Here is a 17,249-nt window from a genome sequence, read left to right as displayed (position 1 = left end):
ATCAGCATTATGTACACACACGTAGAGGGAAGGTGCATATTTGGCCAAGGAAGTTCATTACATTTATAGCGCCTCAGAATTTTTTTTCCATTACAATTCATACTCATTCAATAATAATAAAAGTATTCATATACTGCGGTGTATTCATGGTCTTACCTTTACTTGTAAACAAAGTCCATTCACCTATCCTTCTGGACTAAAATATCTGTGACTTTGTTGTAAAAGTCCTCATTATCTTCTTTTAGTTTGAAAAGTCTTCCATTATTTATCACTTCACGTTTTGATTGAAAGTCCAGTTTTGAGAAATATTTAAGATTAGATATAAAAATCTTCCTTTTCCATTTTTGCAATCAGAGCGAAATTTTAAAATAAAAATTCTGCATAGAAGAGGACCAACATCAAACCAAGCATAAACTCTTGACCCCTTCAGGTGAGGCAGAGGTACTGGCTGCCACACCTAATCTAAAGGTGTGTTTGGAGCTGTTACTCTGATGACAACAACAAGGTGTCATTTCTTCACACACGTGAAATACATGATTTATTCTATAGAAAGTGAGGACGTATAATAAAAGTGTCTACAAACATTACATTGGTGACAAACAGTTAGAAAGCAAAAGGCATACACTCGACCCAGCTTGTGAGGCGGAGCCGACCAGAAATATGTGAATTCAGTGATTTTGATCATGAAAATGATTGAAAATTTTGGAGTTGTACAGAAATAACATTTCACAGATCAGTAGAAAATATATATATTTATTTTATTTAATCATTACTTGTTTTTGTGCGGTCAGGTGAGGTGACCGCACCTGACCGCACGGCTCTGCTGTTACTGACCCTGACTGTGACGTCACCATAATTCAGGTGATAAGAAAACTTTCCACTCTCCGCCTCTTAAGGGAACCCCCCTCCCCCATCAGACTGACATTTACAGTAATAGTCACAATCTCTGGTGTCAGCATGACAGTGCAGCTCCATGCATGCACCAGGGCTGGGACAAACATGGCTAACAAATCAAATCACAGTATTTTTCATTGAAACATGTTTTGCAGCTAGTCAAAGTTGCAAACGTTTTTCAGAAAGTAAAGAGATTCAATAAAACAGGTATGAGATACAGTTGTCTTAACATTCTTATAAAATGATGTGAGACAAATAAACATTTTGTAAAAGAAAAACCAAAGCTTGGAAAAGCCATTGTGAGTAAATGTAATATGCCGAGATGGGTAAGCAAATAGGATTGTTGTCGTATTCATATAAATACATGTACATGTCTTGATTTCTGATTTTAATCAATTTGTTTCCTCAATAAAATTATAGACACATTGAGAGTGATTTCCACTTTTCAGGTGTGAGCTGTAAACTTGTCTCTTAAAGTGCACTATGCTTATTCAGCATAGTAGCCAGCAGACCATGCAGAGAATTCCTCAGAACTCTTGTGACTGGGTGACTCATACCTGCAGGTGGATAGTTTAATGCATGTGGATAAACCCATGTAGGGTTCTTCTCTGTACACATGGGGGTCATATCTTTGGGGAATATGAAGCTCGACTGCTTAGAGCTCTCCACCGACTCTCTTTCTTGTCATACGTGATGCAGTGCCAGAATGATTGTGAGAGTTTTTCTGTTTAGCAGGTGTTTGTGGTCTGTAGCAGAAGACACGTTTCTCCCACTCGCTGCACGCCACATGTTGTAATCAGTCAGACAGTCGTGCTGCTGCCTTTAGTTGCAAACAGCCTTTGAATAAACTTTGCAGTGAGTGGACTGTGATTTTTCGACGTCTGACACAATCCACTTCCAAACGACTGAGGCTGGAGCTGGTTTGGTTTCCGGTCTTGGAATGAGGAAGTAGGCCAGCTGACGGTAAACGCCGCTTCAGTGTAGCATCCATTTTCCTGATTTACAGAATGAAACAAAGATAACGGGTAGTATCTTTGTGTGGTTTGGTCAGATTGTGATTATTTCCCCTGTCGGGGTTTAAAAATCATGAACACAATCAACTACATAACAAACATAAAAACAGCAACAGACAGAATGAGCTAATCTAAAAAGGTGTGTTTGGAGCTGTTACTCTGATGACAACAACAAGGTGTCATTTCTTCAACTTGACTCTAGACATGACGACAAACCTGCACATCATTAGTCTCAAGAAATAAAAAGGTGACATTGAGTCATGGTCATGGTGGATTACTGTGGTTGTATGAGAGGTAGTAAGAATCCAATAAAGGGTGGCAGCAATCACCTCAGGGTGTCGGGTCAGGACACTATTATTGATGCAAAGGTGTGAGTGAGGAAGAAAGATGGAAAATCCAGTTCCAGTTCAAGCCATTTATATACATTTAGGTGAACAGTACAAGTCATGAGTTTGAGGCCTTTCCTTTTCATTAAATAATTGTCTGTGTGTGTGTGTGTGTGTGTGTGTGTGTGTGTGTGTGAGTCCTTTTAGTTGAATCCAAACTTGTCTGGGCATGTCTCTCTCACTGCCATTACTTCTGAGATGTGCATGCTGCATTCAGGGGCGCTCAGACAAAGAGCAACACGTTCAGGTGCACTCAGAAACGGGAGATGCAGAAGAAAGATTAACCTGAACAGGCCTTTTTTACAGTGGTAGACTTTGAAGCATGCATTTCATTTCTTTGCAGTTAGTCACAGGGATGCAGTTCAACTCCACGGGGACGTATTCACACACATCCTGAGAGTCCTCCCAGAGAGCTTCTGACTCAGCTTAAAATATCCTAGCAAGGATTTTTAGCCTCAGAGTGATTTAGGAACATCCTCGAGCGACTCTGAGCGAGGAAGGGACAGAAACTTTTATCGACCCTGTGGAGGTAACCACATGTAGAGAAACTCAACATCCATGTGTCACCTTGTAGTGAAGAAAGTCAGAGATGGATTAAAATGTCAGCATGAAACACTTTTGTCTGTTGGGCCCAAATATGAGTCAAAAATATTCTTCATGAAGTGACCCTGGTGATGTGTAAATTCAGGAAACAGACCTCTTTGTTGTGTTTGACATGAAGTTTCTGTGGTAGGACAAGCTCTGTTTTTCGATTTCTTGATGAGTAAAGTCATATATGTAGGAGATCAAAAGGAACTCAAAATTATTTGAGTCTATAGTTAGAGCAGAAGAAGAGCTGCAGCCATCTGTGGAAATCAGGAAGTACTTCAGCATGACATTGTCATGAGTCTCGGGAACCTGAAAACAGACTGCGGTAAAACTTTTTCTGAGAAAGCAGCACACTGACTGGAATGAGGCGTCTTCTCTTTAGTGGTACAGGAAATGAATTTGATGGTTCCCACCTTCATCATTTTGAGGCAGCTGCTCTTCTGATGCAACCGTGTTTTTTTTTTTTTCTGTAACGTGGCACGAATACTCTAATATTCGTAGTTGTAGACATTTCTGTTTGGTTGAGGTTTAGAGGAAATCTCTAAGCAAAGACTGACACAGGTAGATAAAGGAAACAAAAAGAGTTCAGAGCAGGCGGTGGAGGCAGAGAGACATGATGATATGATGATATGATGACATGATGACATGATGACATGATGATATGACGACATGACGATATGATGATATGATGACATGACGACATGATGATATGATGATATGACAATATGACGACATGACGACATGACGACATGATGATATGATGATATGATGATATGATGATATGATGATATGATGACATGACGACATGATGATATGACGATATGATGACATGATGACATGATGACATGATGATATGACGACATGACGATATGATGATATGATGACATGACGACATGATGATATGATGATATGACAATATGACGACATGACGACATGACGACATGATGATATGATGATATGACGACATGATGATATGATGACATGACGACATGATGATATGATGATATGACGACATGACGACATGATGATATGATGACATGACGACATGATGATATGACAATATGACGACATGACGACATGATGATATGATGATATGACAATATGACGACATGATGATATGATGACATGACGACATGATGATATGATGACATGACGATATGACAATATGACGACATGATGATATGATGACATGATATGATGACATGACGACATGACAATATGACGACATGACGACATGATGATATGATGACATGACGACATGATGATATGATGACATGATGATATGATGATATGACAATATGACGACATGATGACATGACGACATGATATGATGACATGACGACATGACAATATGACGACATGACGACATGATGATATGATGACATGACGACATGATGATATGATGACATGATGATATGATGATATGACAATATGACGACATGATGACATGACGACATGATGATATGATGACATGACGATATGACAATATGACGACATGACGATATGACAATATGACGACATGACGATATGATGACATGACGACATGATGATATGATGACATGACGACATGATGATATGATGACATGACGACATGATGATATGATGACATGACGACATGATGATATGATGACATGACGACATGATGATATGATGACATGACGATATGACAATATGACGACATGACGATATGACAATATGACGACATGATGATATGATGACATGACGACATGATGACATGACGACATGATGACATGACGACATGATGACATGACGACATGACGATATGACGATATGACGACATGACGATATGACGACATGATGATATGATGACATGACGACATGACGACATGATGATATGATGATATGATGACATGACGACATGACGATATGACGATATGATGATATGATGACATGACGACATGACGATATGATGACATGACGATATGACAATATGACGACATGACGACATGATGATATGACGACATGATGACATGACGACATGACGACATGACAATATGACGACATGACGACATGATGATATGATGACATGACGACATGACGACATGATGATATGACGACATGACGACATGACGACATGACGACATGACCATATGACGACATGACGACATGATGATATGATGATATGATGACATGACGACATGACGATATGACGACATGATGACATGATGATATGATGACATGACAACATGACGACATGACGACATGATGATATGATGACATGACGTCATGATGATATGATGACATGACGACATGATGATATGATGATATGATGACATGACGACATGATGATATGACGACATGATGATATGATGATATGACGACATGACGACATGACGACATGATGATATGATGACATGACGACATGATGATATGATGACATGACGATATGACAATATGACAACATGACGACATGATGATATGACGACATGATGACATGACGACATGACGACATGATGATATGACGACATGACGACATGACGACATGACGACATGACGATATGACGATATGATGACATGACGATATGATGATATGAGGGGGTTAGGGCAGGGAGAAAAAACTCCAGAGACACCTGGAGTAGCGAGGCACACAGGAAAAAAAAAAGTGCAGCTAAATGACACGAGCTGTGTCACTTTCCCTCCATGTCACAAGCATGGAGGGAAAGTACACAAGCAGAGTGGGGACAGGTGTGCCTCTTCTGCTGCTGTGGGAAAAGCCAGCCACACCCCCTGAAACACACATACCTGTAACACACATACCTGCAGGAGAACGAGAGCAGCGAGGGGGGAGAAGGAGAGGACAAACACAAAACACCTTCAAACAAACTGGAAACAGAATCATAACAGTCTCATTCCTCTATCGTCTCGTGAAATATCAAAAGGAGACAGTGAAAGATAACGTGGTGCAGAGGAGATTTCAGTCCCTCTGAGTTTAATCTCAGCACCCCTAAATGTGGGCTCACAGTGGTGCAGTGGTTTGTGCTGCTGCTTCACAGTTTCTAACTTTTGTGAAGTTAAAGTACACCAGTTTTAAAAAACATCAAAGTCCAGAAGTATTCTCGTTCTCTTTTTGCGTTTCCCAGAAAAACATTAGACGTGTGATCTTTGATTTGTTTTCTTAACAACCCCCTTAGCAACAACAAAACATGATTCCTCTGACACCATCAGTGACTGTAATCTGTTTGGCAAGGTGTGTACGATACAGGCCCATTGTCTCAGCTGCACGTGGCGTTCCTGTTTATTGACTCAGCTGTTAAATAAACTAAAAGTAAGCTAATAAAAAAAGGTCACTGATTCATCCTGATGGTGTAACTCTCCTGTTGTCCTCCTCTTACAGCAGCAATCCATCACATTTCTTCATATTTTGTACAGGTCACTTTATCAGAATCCTCATCATGGACTTCAGCAGCACAACACCATCCAAACTCATCTGATGATCCAGAAACTACACCAGCTCAACACCCCCCCTCCCCCCCCGATCCACCTCATTCACAACTTCCTCAGTGATAGTGATGTGTAGTCCGTGAACGATTCGTTCAAAACGAACGAATCATCTGGGTGAACGAACTGAACTGAATCACTTACTGAAAAGAGTCGTTCATTTCTCAACTCTCTCTCCTCTATCCCGTCTCTTGTCTCTCTCTAGACCGTAAGAGTCTCTCAAAGCCCGCCCTCCCTCTCCTCTCATGTCAGTGATACCTACTGACTCAACCAACAGGACGGAGTCGGTCGAGAGCTCTGTGTCTCTAAAGCCCGCCCCTACTTCTCCCTCTCATGTCTCCAAAATTGAGGAAGTATGAAATATATTATTTAACATTTAGGTGTCGGGAAAATGTTTGTGCTTTTTATATCTGCTGTCAGTTTACAAACAGCTTTTATATCCAACTTAATTTAACTCAGCTGACTGTTTTAACATCTACTGACGATCATGTTTCAGTCAGTACAGTGTGTGTGTGTGTGTGTGTGTGTGTGTGTGTGTGTGTGTGTGTGTGTGTGTGTGTGTGTGTGTGTGTCTCTGTGTGCGTGTGTGCGTGTGTGCGTGTGTGCGTGTGTGCGTGCGTCGTGCGCGCGCGCGTGTGTGTGTGTGTGCGTGTGTGCGTGTGCGTGCGTCGTGCGCGCGCGTGTGTGTGTGACTGAGGCTGGTGACTCGCAGTCTCGCTCGTTCACGTTCAGTCAGTGTTTCGTTCACTGAACAAACTGAGAGGAAGAGAGTGACCGAACTGAACGAGAGCTCCGCCTCCGAGTCACTCTCTTCCTCTTCTTGTACTGAACGTACTGAACAGAACGGTCGGGTAAAATAAATGTGATTGTTTTAGCAGCTTTCAGCAGCAAACTGTGGCTTTATCCAACTAAATTCTCAGCTCATTGGTTTAGTATTCACCACTGGCTGTTCTCAGTACGATCGCGAGCAGAACTAAACGTTCGGCCGTGTTTCAGCTTATTAAATTCTGATTCACAGACAGAGCTGCAGAGAAGTACTGAACGATTCGGTGAACGAATCTTTTGAACGAATCACTTTACTGAACTGATTCTACTGATTCAGTACACTGAAAAGAACTGCTTTTCCCATCACTACTCAGTGACAGGCTGCAAGCTGTGCGAGCGGCCACAACCTCAACTTTCAACTTTCAACTTTACTTTATTGTCCCTGAGGGGAATTTTGTCAGCACCAGCCCTAACTATAAGATCTATCAAAAAGGAAAGTTTTAAGTCTATTCCTAAAAATACAGACTGTGTCTGCCTCCCGGACCCCGGCTGTAAGACGGTTCCAGAGTAGAGGAGCCCGATAACTGAAGGCTTTACCTCCCATAGTACACTTAGAGACTGTAGGTACCACTAGCAGGCCTGCATTCTGGGACCGTAATGTTCTCGAGGGGCAGTACGGCACTAGTAGCTCCTTAAGATAAGATGGTGCCTGGCCATTTAGAGCTTTGTAAGTGAGAAGAAGGATCTTGAATTCTATTCTAGACTGTATAGGGAGCCAGTGCAGAGAAGCCAAGACAGGAGTAATGTGGTCCCTTTTCCTAGTTCTAGTCAGTACACGAGCTGCAGCGTTCTGGGCCAGTTATCAATAATCCAATCTGGAGGTAACAAATGTATGAACTAGTTTTTCTGCATCATTTTGCGACAGGATATTCCTGATCTTGGATATATTACGAAGGTGAAAATAGGCTGTTCTTGAAATTTGCCTGATGTGAGAGCTAAAGGACATATCTTGATCAAATAGAACTCCTAGATTCCTAACAGTGGTGCTAGATGCCAGGCTGATGTCACTAAGGACAGTCAAATCACTAGAAAAAGTCTCTCTGAGGTCTTTAGGGCCTAGCACAATAATTTCAGTCTTGTCTGAGTTAAGTAGCAAAAAATGTCTGGTCATCCAGGTCCTAACGTCCTTAAGGCACGTTTCTAGCTGACATAACTGACTGGTGCCATCGGGCTTCATTGATACATAAAGCTGAGTATCATCTGCATAACAATGAAACTGTATGGAGTGTTTCCTCATAATATTTCCCAGAGGAAGCATATATAATGTAAAGAGAATTGGTCCAAGCACTGAACCTTGTGGGACTCCATGGCAAACTTTAGTGTGCATAGAGGACTCATCATTAACATGTACAAACTGAGATAGGTCTGATAAGTAGGATTCAAACCAACTTAAAGCAGTCCCTGTAATTCCAAGCATATGCTCCAGTCTGTACAACAGGATCTGATGGTCAATGGTGTCAAAAGCAGCACTAAGATCTAACAAGACGAGCACAGAGAGAAGTCCCCTGTCTGAAGCTAGAAGTAGATTGTTTGTAACTTTAACTAGTGCAGTCTCAGTGCTATGGTGGACTCTAAATCCTGACTGAAACTCCTCAAATAAACTGTTGTCATGGAGAAAGTCACACAGCTGATTAGCTACCACCTTCTCCAGGATCTTTGAGATAAAAGGAAGGTTGGATATAGGCCTATAGCTAGCTAGAGTTCCTGAATCTAGAGTAGGCTTTTTAAGTAGAGGTTTGATTACCGCTACTTTAAATGACTGTGGTACATAGCCTGCCAGTAAAGACATATTGATCATATCTAATATAGAGTTGCTGTCATGTCCAGCTCGGTGTCTTAGGTTGTTTTTATTTCTACTTGTATTATTTCCTGTTTTGGGTCACTAACCTCTCCTCTCGTTTCAGATCCTTCACTTCCTGCCCTCATGTGTTTACCACCTGTGTGATTGTCTGCCCCGCCCTGATTGTTCCCAGCTGCATCTCGTTGTCTTCCCCCTCACCCTAGTAGTTAGTCTGTGGCTACCCTTCCTTCTGTGCCAGTTCGTCTTCGACCCCTGTGAGAAGCGTTCAAGCCTTTTGTTTCCTCTTGGATCACTTTTTTGGATTCTGTCTGCTTAAGAAGTAAAGACTGTTTTTTTTCCCCCAACCAAAGACTGCGTTGTGAGTCGTGCTTTTGGGTTCAGTTACCTGTGGTTTTGTTACAGTGGCTAACTCAGGGAAAGACTTCCTTAAACAGCTTGGTTGGGATTGGGTCTAAAAGACAGGTTGACGGTTTCGATGCAGAAAAAATGGAATATAGCTCTGAAAGGTCAATTGGAGAAAAACAGTCGAGACTAATATCTGGTCCTGGAACTGTCTCTGCCGTGTCAGACGTATCTGCACCAGGTAAGGGCAGGAGGTTACTAATTTTGTCTCTGATGTCTAGAATTTTGTTGTTGAAAAAGCTCAGGGAATCATTACTGAAAAACAAGAACAACAACCACATAGAACACAGACGCATAGAATCAGACAATAGAAACAACAGACACCTGTTGTTTCATGGGTGCCTGTGCCAATGTTTTATGTGAAACGGGGACGTTTCAAGTTGAGGGGGGACATATGTAACAGATTGTGTGCATTTGTTGACAAACAAAGGGTGAGGAAGCCGGCAGAGACGCTGTGAGAAGATGAGGAACCACGCAGACTCAAAAGGTACAGTAATATTACCAGATTTTGATGGAGCCTGAGTGTCTGCAGCCCGTTGTCTAGTTTGTTTATTCAACTGTTACCATGACAACTATAGGTCGTGGATAAATGGCTACATAGATCGGTTTGTAAGGTTACAAACTTTTTGGAGACAAAAGTAAAGCTGCTAAACGTGAGACAATGATGACATCACCGGTAATGACACAGCTCAATCTGTAATAAATGATGTCTGCAGGGATGTTCATTCTGCCGTATTACAGACTTGTTAGGCAGTAGTATAACCAGTTTGCAACCCTATGTAGAAAGTTACGTTATATAACGGTCTGTTTGTGCATTGCTGATGTAACCCCGTGTGTTCTGGCTCTGTATTTACAGACAAATTAACAGAAACCGATGAATTGTGTTGAGAGCCGGGATCAAACATCTCCCCTGATAAAATAAAAAAATGTGTGATTTAGGAGAGTCAGAGTCAGAACATTAACATTCACGACTAATGAATAACTTTATGAATATTATTCAAAACTCCTCAGAACTGATACGGGATGAATCGAATATGATCAGTAACTGAAAACCACAGTTTGATTTCATCCAAACAACTAAAAAATACTTTAAAATGTGTTTATAGACGGAGCGTGAATCATCATTAACCTACCTCCGACCAAGCTGTCAACGGCTCTGACCACATTCCTCCATCATCACTCACACTGTGGTAATTCTAGAGTCTCTTGGGGATTATTCCTCTAAATTTTACTTTGTCGACTTTCAGAAACAAATTTGGGTTTTCAAAGCAATAATGGATGTGACACTTAGCAGGGCAACAACAGTGAGTGCTGTCAGATGGGGCCCCCTTAGGGAGGTGTCCTACTGTCATTTTGGGCCATTGCTTTGGTTTACATTTGTGAGCCCTGAGGGGCCCCTACTGGTCTGGGGCCCCAAGCAGCTGGGGTACACACACACAGACTCCAGAATAATCTACCCAGTACTTAGTGGTTTTTTAATGGTTGAAACTTTAACCACGTTATTTTTGCATTTCAGCATGAGCATACAAAATAAAGTTTGGGTTTGGTGCTACATTACGGAAATTTCCTACCAACATAACTTGAACTGCTCTTCTGCTGTTGCTCGTTTGGAGCAACAAGTGGTTCATCCATGCCATGATTGATGGTTAGTTTTTTACTGTGCCAATACACACATGATCAGAACATGTGCTGCTGTGAAATGTGAAATTTCTTCCAGTTATGTTTGTTGAACTCGAATATTTCTGCCAAATAACTTACTCTAATAATTCAAAGGAATATATTATGTTAGAATGAGTGTTTGTTTTCTATTTAATCTTCGTGCTGGATGTGAACATTGTTATTCATGACATGTTTGTGACCCTGTATAAACCAGCTCTCTCAGAATGCTCCGTTTTGGTGTGTGTGTCTCTTTAAATGCAATGACATCACTCCTCTGTAGTGAGAATAAAAATGGCGGACCTGCGCAAAAGTTTTTTTTTTTTTTTTTTTTTTTTAGTCTGGGGGTGGAGTCCATGGGTGGAGATACCAGGGGAGGGGAGGGGATTTGTTTTTTACCAGAATCCCACTGTGACATCACAAGGAGATCACATTTGAAACGGAGCATTTTTCTCTGTGTTGTAAGACTTATGCAGACCACAAACAAAGGACTGGATGGGTTTATTTCACATGTTGTGGGTCAGTAGACACTCAGGTTACACAGATATATGTTCAGAAACATAGTACAAGTGGATTTTAAATAATATGTCCCCTTCAGGATTTTAAAAGTCGTTTAGTGTGATAAGCTTTAGTAGAATTAGGACGCTTATGATCTGACGAGGCTTAAATTTCTAGCTCCGTCCTCCCGATAGTTTAGAACTAAAGAAGGTGAAACCACTGAAACAAACAACTTCAAGATGATTTCTTGGTGTGCATACTGTTCATTTATTGGTATAAAGCTTAAACACAGCTTGAGCAAACAGGAGCATCTTAATATATAATTTTCAGGTAAAACAGCAAATACATTTTCACATGAACAATGAGGACTTTAAATTTCCAAAGCGAAGCACATTCATATAAAATCCATTAACTCTAAAAACTGAAAATACAGCATTGAAAAAACACAACAGAAGCAAAATACATGATAATCACAATTCACACATTTCCTCATTAAGTATTCACCATGACGACCGTGTATTTACAAAGGACGTCACACCTACCAGGAGCTAGGGAGTAAGATTTAAAGATCACGTATCCTCCTCCTCTTTAACCAGTTTAAATAATTCTCAGAGCTCCTCAAAACATGTGTTTCTTGTTCTAAATCCACTCTGATCCTGTATTTGATCATGTCTATAAACCCCTCTATTTCAGCCCTGCTCTGAACAGGCTGTTTCTGTGTCTGTACCTTTAAATATGTAAATGAGCTGTGTCTGACCACGCCCCCTCTCTGGAAGGGCTTGGGTGTACTCGGTCTTTCTCGCTCCATGTCCTATTGTTTACGGTGAGAAGGCAGACTCAGAGGGCAGAACAAACACCTAGCTGTGGGAGTGTCACCCACCTGGGGGAGGGGCTACTACCCTTTGTGATGTCATGAAGGGAACTCCGTCCTGAATTAGTCAGTCATTCTCAACTCTCTCTCTCTCTCTCTCTCTCTCTCTCTCTCTCTCTCTCTCTCTCCCCTGTTTCTAACTCTATCCACTGTCCTATCTCTAAATAAACGCATAAATGCCCGAAAATACTAATAATTAAGAAAATAATAAAAATAAACCTTCCTTTAATTTATTTCAAATAGTTTTGAATGGCAAGAAATTAGTTTTTAGTAAATTTTCTTTATCCAAGTTATTTTTTGGACGCCCTGGAAGAATTGGCCCCCTCCTGTTTTTCATTCTTCTTCAGGATTCTTTTCCTCTTTATTACCACATGAAAGCAAAACGCCTTTGTAGAAATTAGTTTTTTTTTTTGCTTGGACATAATTGTTCCCCTTAAATTTGCCTCCCTATCTTTACTGCGTTGGCTCTTGCAGGTTTCTGAAAAACTCCTCAATTTCTCTGCACATTATTCCTCTGTCTTTATTCTTCTCTAGGCTTCTGATGCTTTTCTTACGGAAGTAGGAATTTTCGGGTATTGCTGCTGCGTTCATGTGATACTGTGTCGACCTGTGGAAATCATTTAGATTAAAGAATAAGTAATCTGCATATTTGTTGTAAAGCATCTGTTTTTCTCCCGGTTCCAGATCACTGTCCAGCAGCTCCTGATATATCTGCTCAGCTTTGGCCTTGCTGTGATGTGACTTTGCATAGATAGCTGTGAGGTCAATTTTCTTTAAGAGTGAAGAGTGAGGGTAAAGAGAGATGACGTCCTCATGGAGACTGATGGCTCTGTCCATCACGCCTGGTCTTACGGGGCCCCCCCTGATGTACAAAATCTTTTTTCTGTAGCAGAGTGCAACCCATCTCTTCAGATAACGCTGATCTGGATGTTTTAGCAGAGCCTCTTCTCCCAAATCAATGGCCTCATCAACACCTAAGTACCATTGGTAAACCCTTAATATTTCTCTCACACAATCGTAGCTACAGACAGGACTTCTCAAAACCTGTTCGGCTATCTCACGGACTTGATCTCGAATGTTTTCACCTTTATTAGCACATTGCTCAAGGTAGAGAACAGCAAGGTACAAATTCTCTGGATCCTGTTCCTTGGCTTGTCTCATTCTCTCCAAGAGGTCAGAGTCCAGCCTTGTGTTGTTGTACTCATCAGGGTCCAGCCTTGTGTTGTTGTACTCATCAGGGTCCAGACTTGTGTTGTTGTGCTTATGAGCATTGACTGACGCTATGACATAGCTGGTGTTCCACTCCACCATGTCCGGCTGCATCCTGGCAGCTTTCTCAAAGTAATCAACAACCAGAATCATGTCCTCTCTTAAGAACATCAGGGTCCAGGCCTGTTCAGCGTAGATCTCTGGATGGAGCTCGTCCTGGGATGGAGATGGGTATTTTTCCATCAGGGCATCAACCTTTGACAGGTAAGCCTGACTCTCCTCTAGCTCTCCCAGGTGGTGGTGCAGCCAGGCCAGGTTCCCGTAGTTCACCACTAACCAAGCACCCTCATCTGCATCTCTCAGCTTGTTGAGGGTCTCTGCAGCCTTCTGGAACAAACTCTTAGCCTCTTCATTTAACCCCAGCTTATACTGAATGAACCCCCACAGGTTGTAAATGTGGCCCAGCCATCGATTTCCCTTCTCTGTGCGGATGTCTTCCATCTTGTCCCTGAGAAGTAATAGGATTGACCTTTTGCGGTCCAGGTTCCAGGTGAAGTGGCACTGCAGGGACTCCAGTGTGGTTTGACTCTGAGCAGCACTGATGGAGAATACAAAAACAAACATTTAAACACATCAGCAGCAAAAACATTTTTGCTTTGAAGTGTGCTATATTTGGATGTTTACTGTTCGTCTCCCATGAAGAAAAGAAGATGTTTTAAATGAGCACTATGTAACTCAGACACCTAGTGTTTAAAATGAATACTGCAGTTAAAATTCTCAACATTGTAGAGAGCTGTCTCCCCCCACCCCTCCATCTCCAATTTTGAACTTAAACCCTTTTCACATATGGAAATCTCCTGTAAAACTCCAGAGATTAGGCTTCCCGGAGGGTCTTTAGGCTATGTGTGAACGCAAACAGTCAAATTTGACTGAGTGACTGCCTGAAGTGTCTGCACGCCACCACTACGATCTCCGTGCTCTAATTAAACGGCTGCCTTCTGTTTTCTGTTCGTCAGTATGTTGTTCTCCGCTTTTTTGTGAATGTTGTCATTCCATTGGATTACACATAGCATTGATATAAAGACAAATATTCTCATTATAACGTCGTGTAGCGGCCTCTGTTGCTTCGGCCGCTACTTCCGCGTTGTTTATTTACGTCACGTCTTACCTCAGGAAATCCCCCGCCCCCCCCTCCCCTCTGACAGGGAAAGTCCCCCGCTGAGAGGAGCATATGTGAACGGCTAGGTCGGGAGAATCTCCGGAGCAGTCCTCCTGCAATTATCTAGATATTATTCGGGGTGCATATGTGAAAACGGCTATAGTTTGAGCACGTTTCTGCTTGTGGAGCTTATTGGAAACACGCAAACAGAAACAGACTTTTTAGGTCGGGTGCAATCACTTCTATCTGAACCAGGGGTGCCTTAAAAGCGCCTACCTTCTCTGGTCCAAACAAATCCAGAGCATTCAGGAGCAGAATCTAAAGTTAGAAGGAGGACATACTGGCTGCTGCATTGTTGTCAGAGAAGCCAGCACTTCAACATAGCATGTTTCCTTAAAGGGATACTTCACCCATTAGCATTAATCTTTGTATCATTAGAGACCTGGTAGTATTTTTGAATGGTCGTGCATCCCGCCCTCATTTTCCCCTGAGATGGGAAATCTTTGTATTTCTGAGTCTGTAAAGGAGCTTCCAGTGATGCAAAAATCGTCATTTTGCGTCACTTGAAGCTGTTGCGTTTAGCGGGGTGAAACTACAACGCTAGTTCCTCATATTTTTGACCACTGAAGCTACAGACAAATCACAGATCAGTGGGTGGGACCTCACTCCCAGAATCGAGACTTAACATCCGCCATATTGCTTGGAAGCTAAGCTAACAGGCTCTATGGAGAAAGCTGATAATGGTATATAAATATAGTGGCGAGATGGCTGCTGCCGACAGGCCGGCCTTGTATCTTGGCTGCTGCCACTGCTTGCCGCCGGGGCCGCCGCTGGCCGCTGGCCGCCACTATATTGCTATATTGCTGGACGTCACCTGCTGCTGCCAGCTCAGCAGCCGAATCTGTCAATACAGATTCATGTTTCAACGAGTGAAGTATCCCTTTAATGTCTGATCATATAGTAAGGTCACTTTATCATTTCAGTCACTACACATCTCACTGATTAGACCTTTAACACACATTCCCCACAAAATGTAACTTCAGTTTTTTTATATCCTGAATGTAACTGAACTAAACTTTTAACAAGGGGAGATATGGAAGAAGAATAGAGACTCAAAGAGGCGTTAGTATTTGACATTTTGGGATCAGAATGCATGAGGGTGATACACTAGAAAGAAATGGGCTTACCATTTGGTCAGCAAACATGGGTCCAAAGTTGGCCACATTCTCTCTGTATGGAGCTAACCTACGGCTTTTCATCAACCTATTTGGGTTCTCCATGGTAATAGGGGACAGTATTGGCCTGCTCCAGTTGGGTATTCTAGATAAACCTGATAGCAGCCCCTCTGGGCCCCAACATGGCTGGGTATTGGTGTGCAAATATAGAGCAACAAAATGACGAATAATGTGCCCTCTAGGATACTGTAGTTACCAGATAGGCTGCCTTGCGTTCTAGACAAAGTTAGGAATTTTTGTCTCTGCTCCACAGATATGGACCAATCCACTTTGAGATATATCCCCACAGCATGTGTGAGTTTAGGCCTGTCAAATAATCAAGTGCATAATGTGCATATGATGTGGAATTTATACCCCGATTGCACCCTTTTCTGAGACTGCATATTCAGACTTCCCAGTGGGACTTGCCGTATCGTAAGAACTCTGAGTCATTTTATAAATCATTGTGCAACCTGATATAAAATGTATGAACTTTGAGCCTTTATACTGCTGTTGCTGCAGAATGGACATTGGAAACACTGTAATCTAAGATAAGTTTACTTTTGCAAGAATAATTCAGCAAACAACGATTCATTTGAACCTGGCTGAGGTGGCAGAAAAAAAAAGCATAAGAATCTTTAAAATGACAAAAATGAATCATGAATAAGTGTGGGGGGGAATAAAAGGAGCAGAAGAAAGGAGGTTTGAGAGCTAATGAAGAGATATTTAAACAAAATTGTGTGCAAGATATTCTGAATTGTTCATGCAGACACTCACCTCATCTTGCTGTTTCTTCGACTCAGTGTGTCTCTGAATATAACTTAAACAGATGTTTGCTCTTGATGTAGCTTCGATTCCGGTGTCCAAATTCTGCTGCGATGTAAAGGCTGTGATGGCTTTTTTCAGCAGATTCAAATCTTCTGCAGTCGATGCAAATTTTCAAAGGCGTGTCATATATCTACCATCTCTGTGTTATCTGACTTTCCTTTCCGAGTAATAAAAACATAATGACACACATTATGGGCGGCTGTGGCTCAGTTGGTAGAGTCGTCACCTCTCAACCGGAAGGTCGAGGGTTCAATAAGCTTTGAGTAGTCGGAAGACTAGAAAAGCACTTTATAAGCTCAAGTCCATTTACCATTTACCATTACATAAGTCTGTCAAAGCAAATAATAATGGATAGCCATGATTCATTAAAGGAGAGAAGTGTAACTCTATTTCAATTTCAAAACATTGTAGAGCTGTCTCCCTGGAGCTTATTAGAAACATGCAGA

General features: G+C 41.7%; 1 protein-coding gene across 1 annotated transcript; it reads right to left on the bottom strand.

The window, feature by feature from the left end:
- Nucleotides 1-11,761: 11,761 nt before the first annotated feature.
- LOC110002975 (interferon-induced protein with tetratricopeptide repeats 2-like) lies at nt 11,762-16,970 on the bottom strand. The gene is made up of 2 exons (XM_020658663.3): nt 16,753-16,970; nt 11,762-14,200 (listed from the first exon to the last, which is right to left on the bottom strand). The coding sequence occupies exons 1-2, from the start codon at nt 16,755-16,757 to the stop codon at nt 12,847-12,849; spliced, it is 1,359 nt and encodes a 452-aa protein (XP_020514319.2). The 5' UTR covers nt 16,758-16,970; the 3' UTR covers nt 11,762-12,846.
- Nucleotides 16,971-17,249: the final 279 nt, after the last annotated feature.

The sequence above is a fragment of the Labrus bergylta genome, chromosome 6 (assembly GCF_963930695.1).
Source record: "Labrus bergylta chromosome 6, fLabBer1.1, whole genome shotgun sequence".
NCBI classification, from domain to species: Eukaryota; Metazoa; Chordata; class Actinopteri; order Labriformes; family Labridae; genus Labrus; species Labrus bergylta.
The sequence above is the reverse complement of the archived record's forward strand: the minus strand, read 5'-3'. Positions and strand labels throughout refer to the sequence as shown.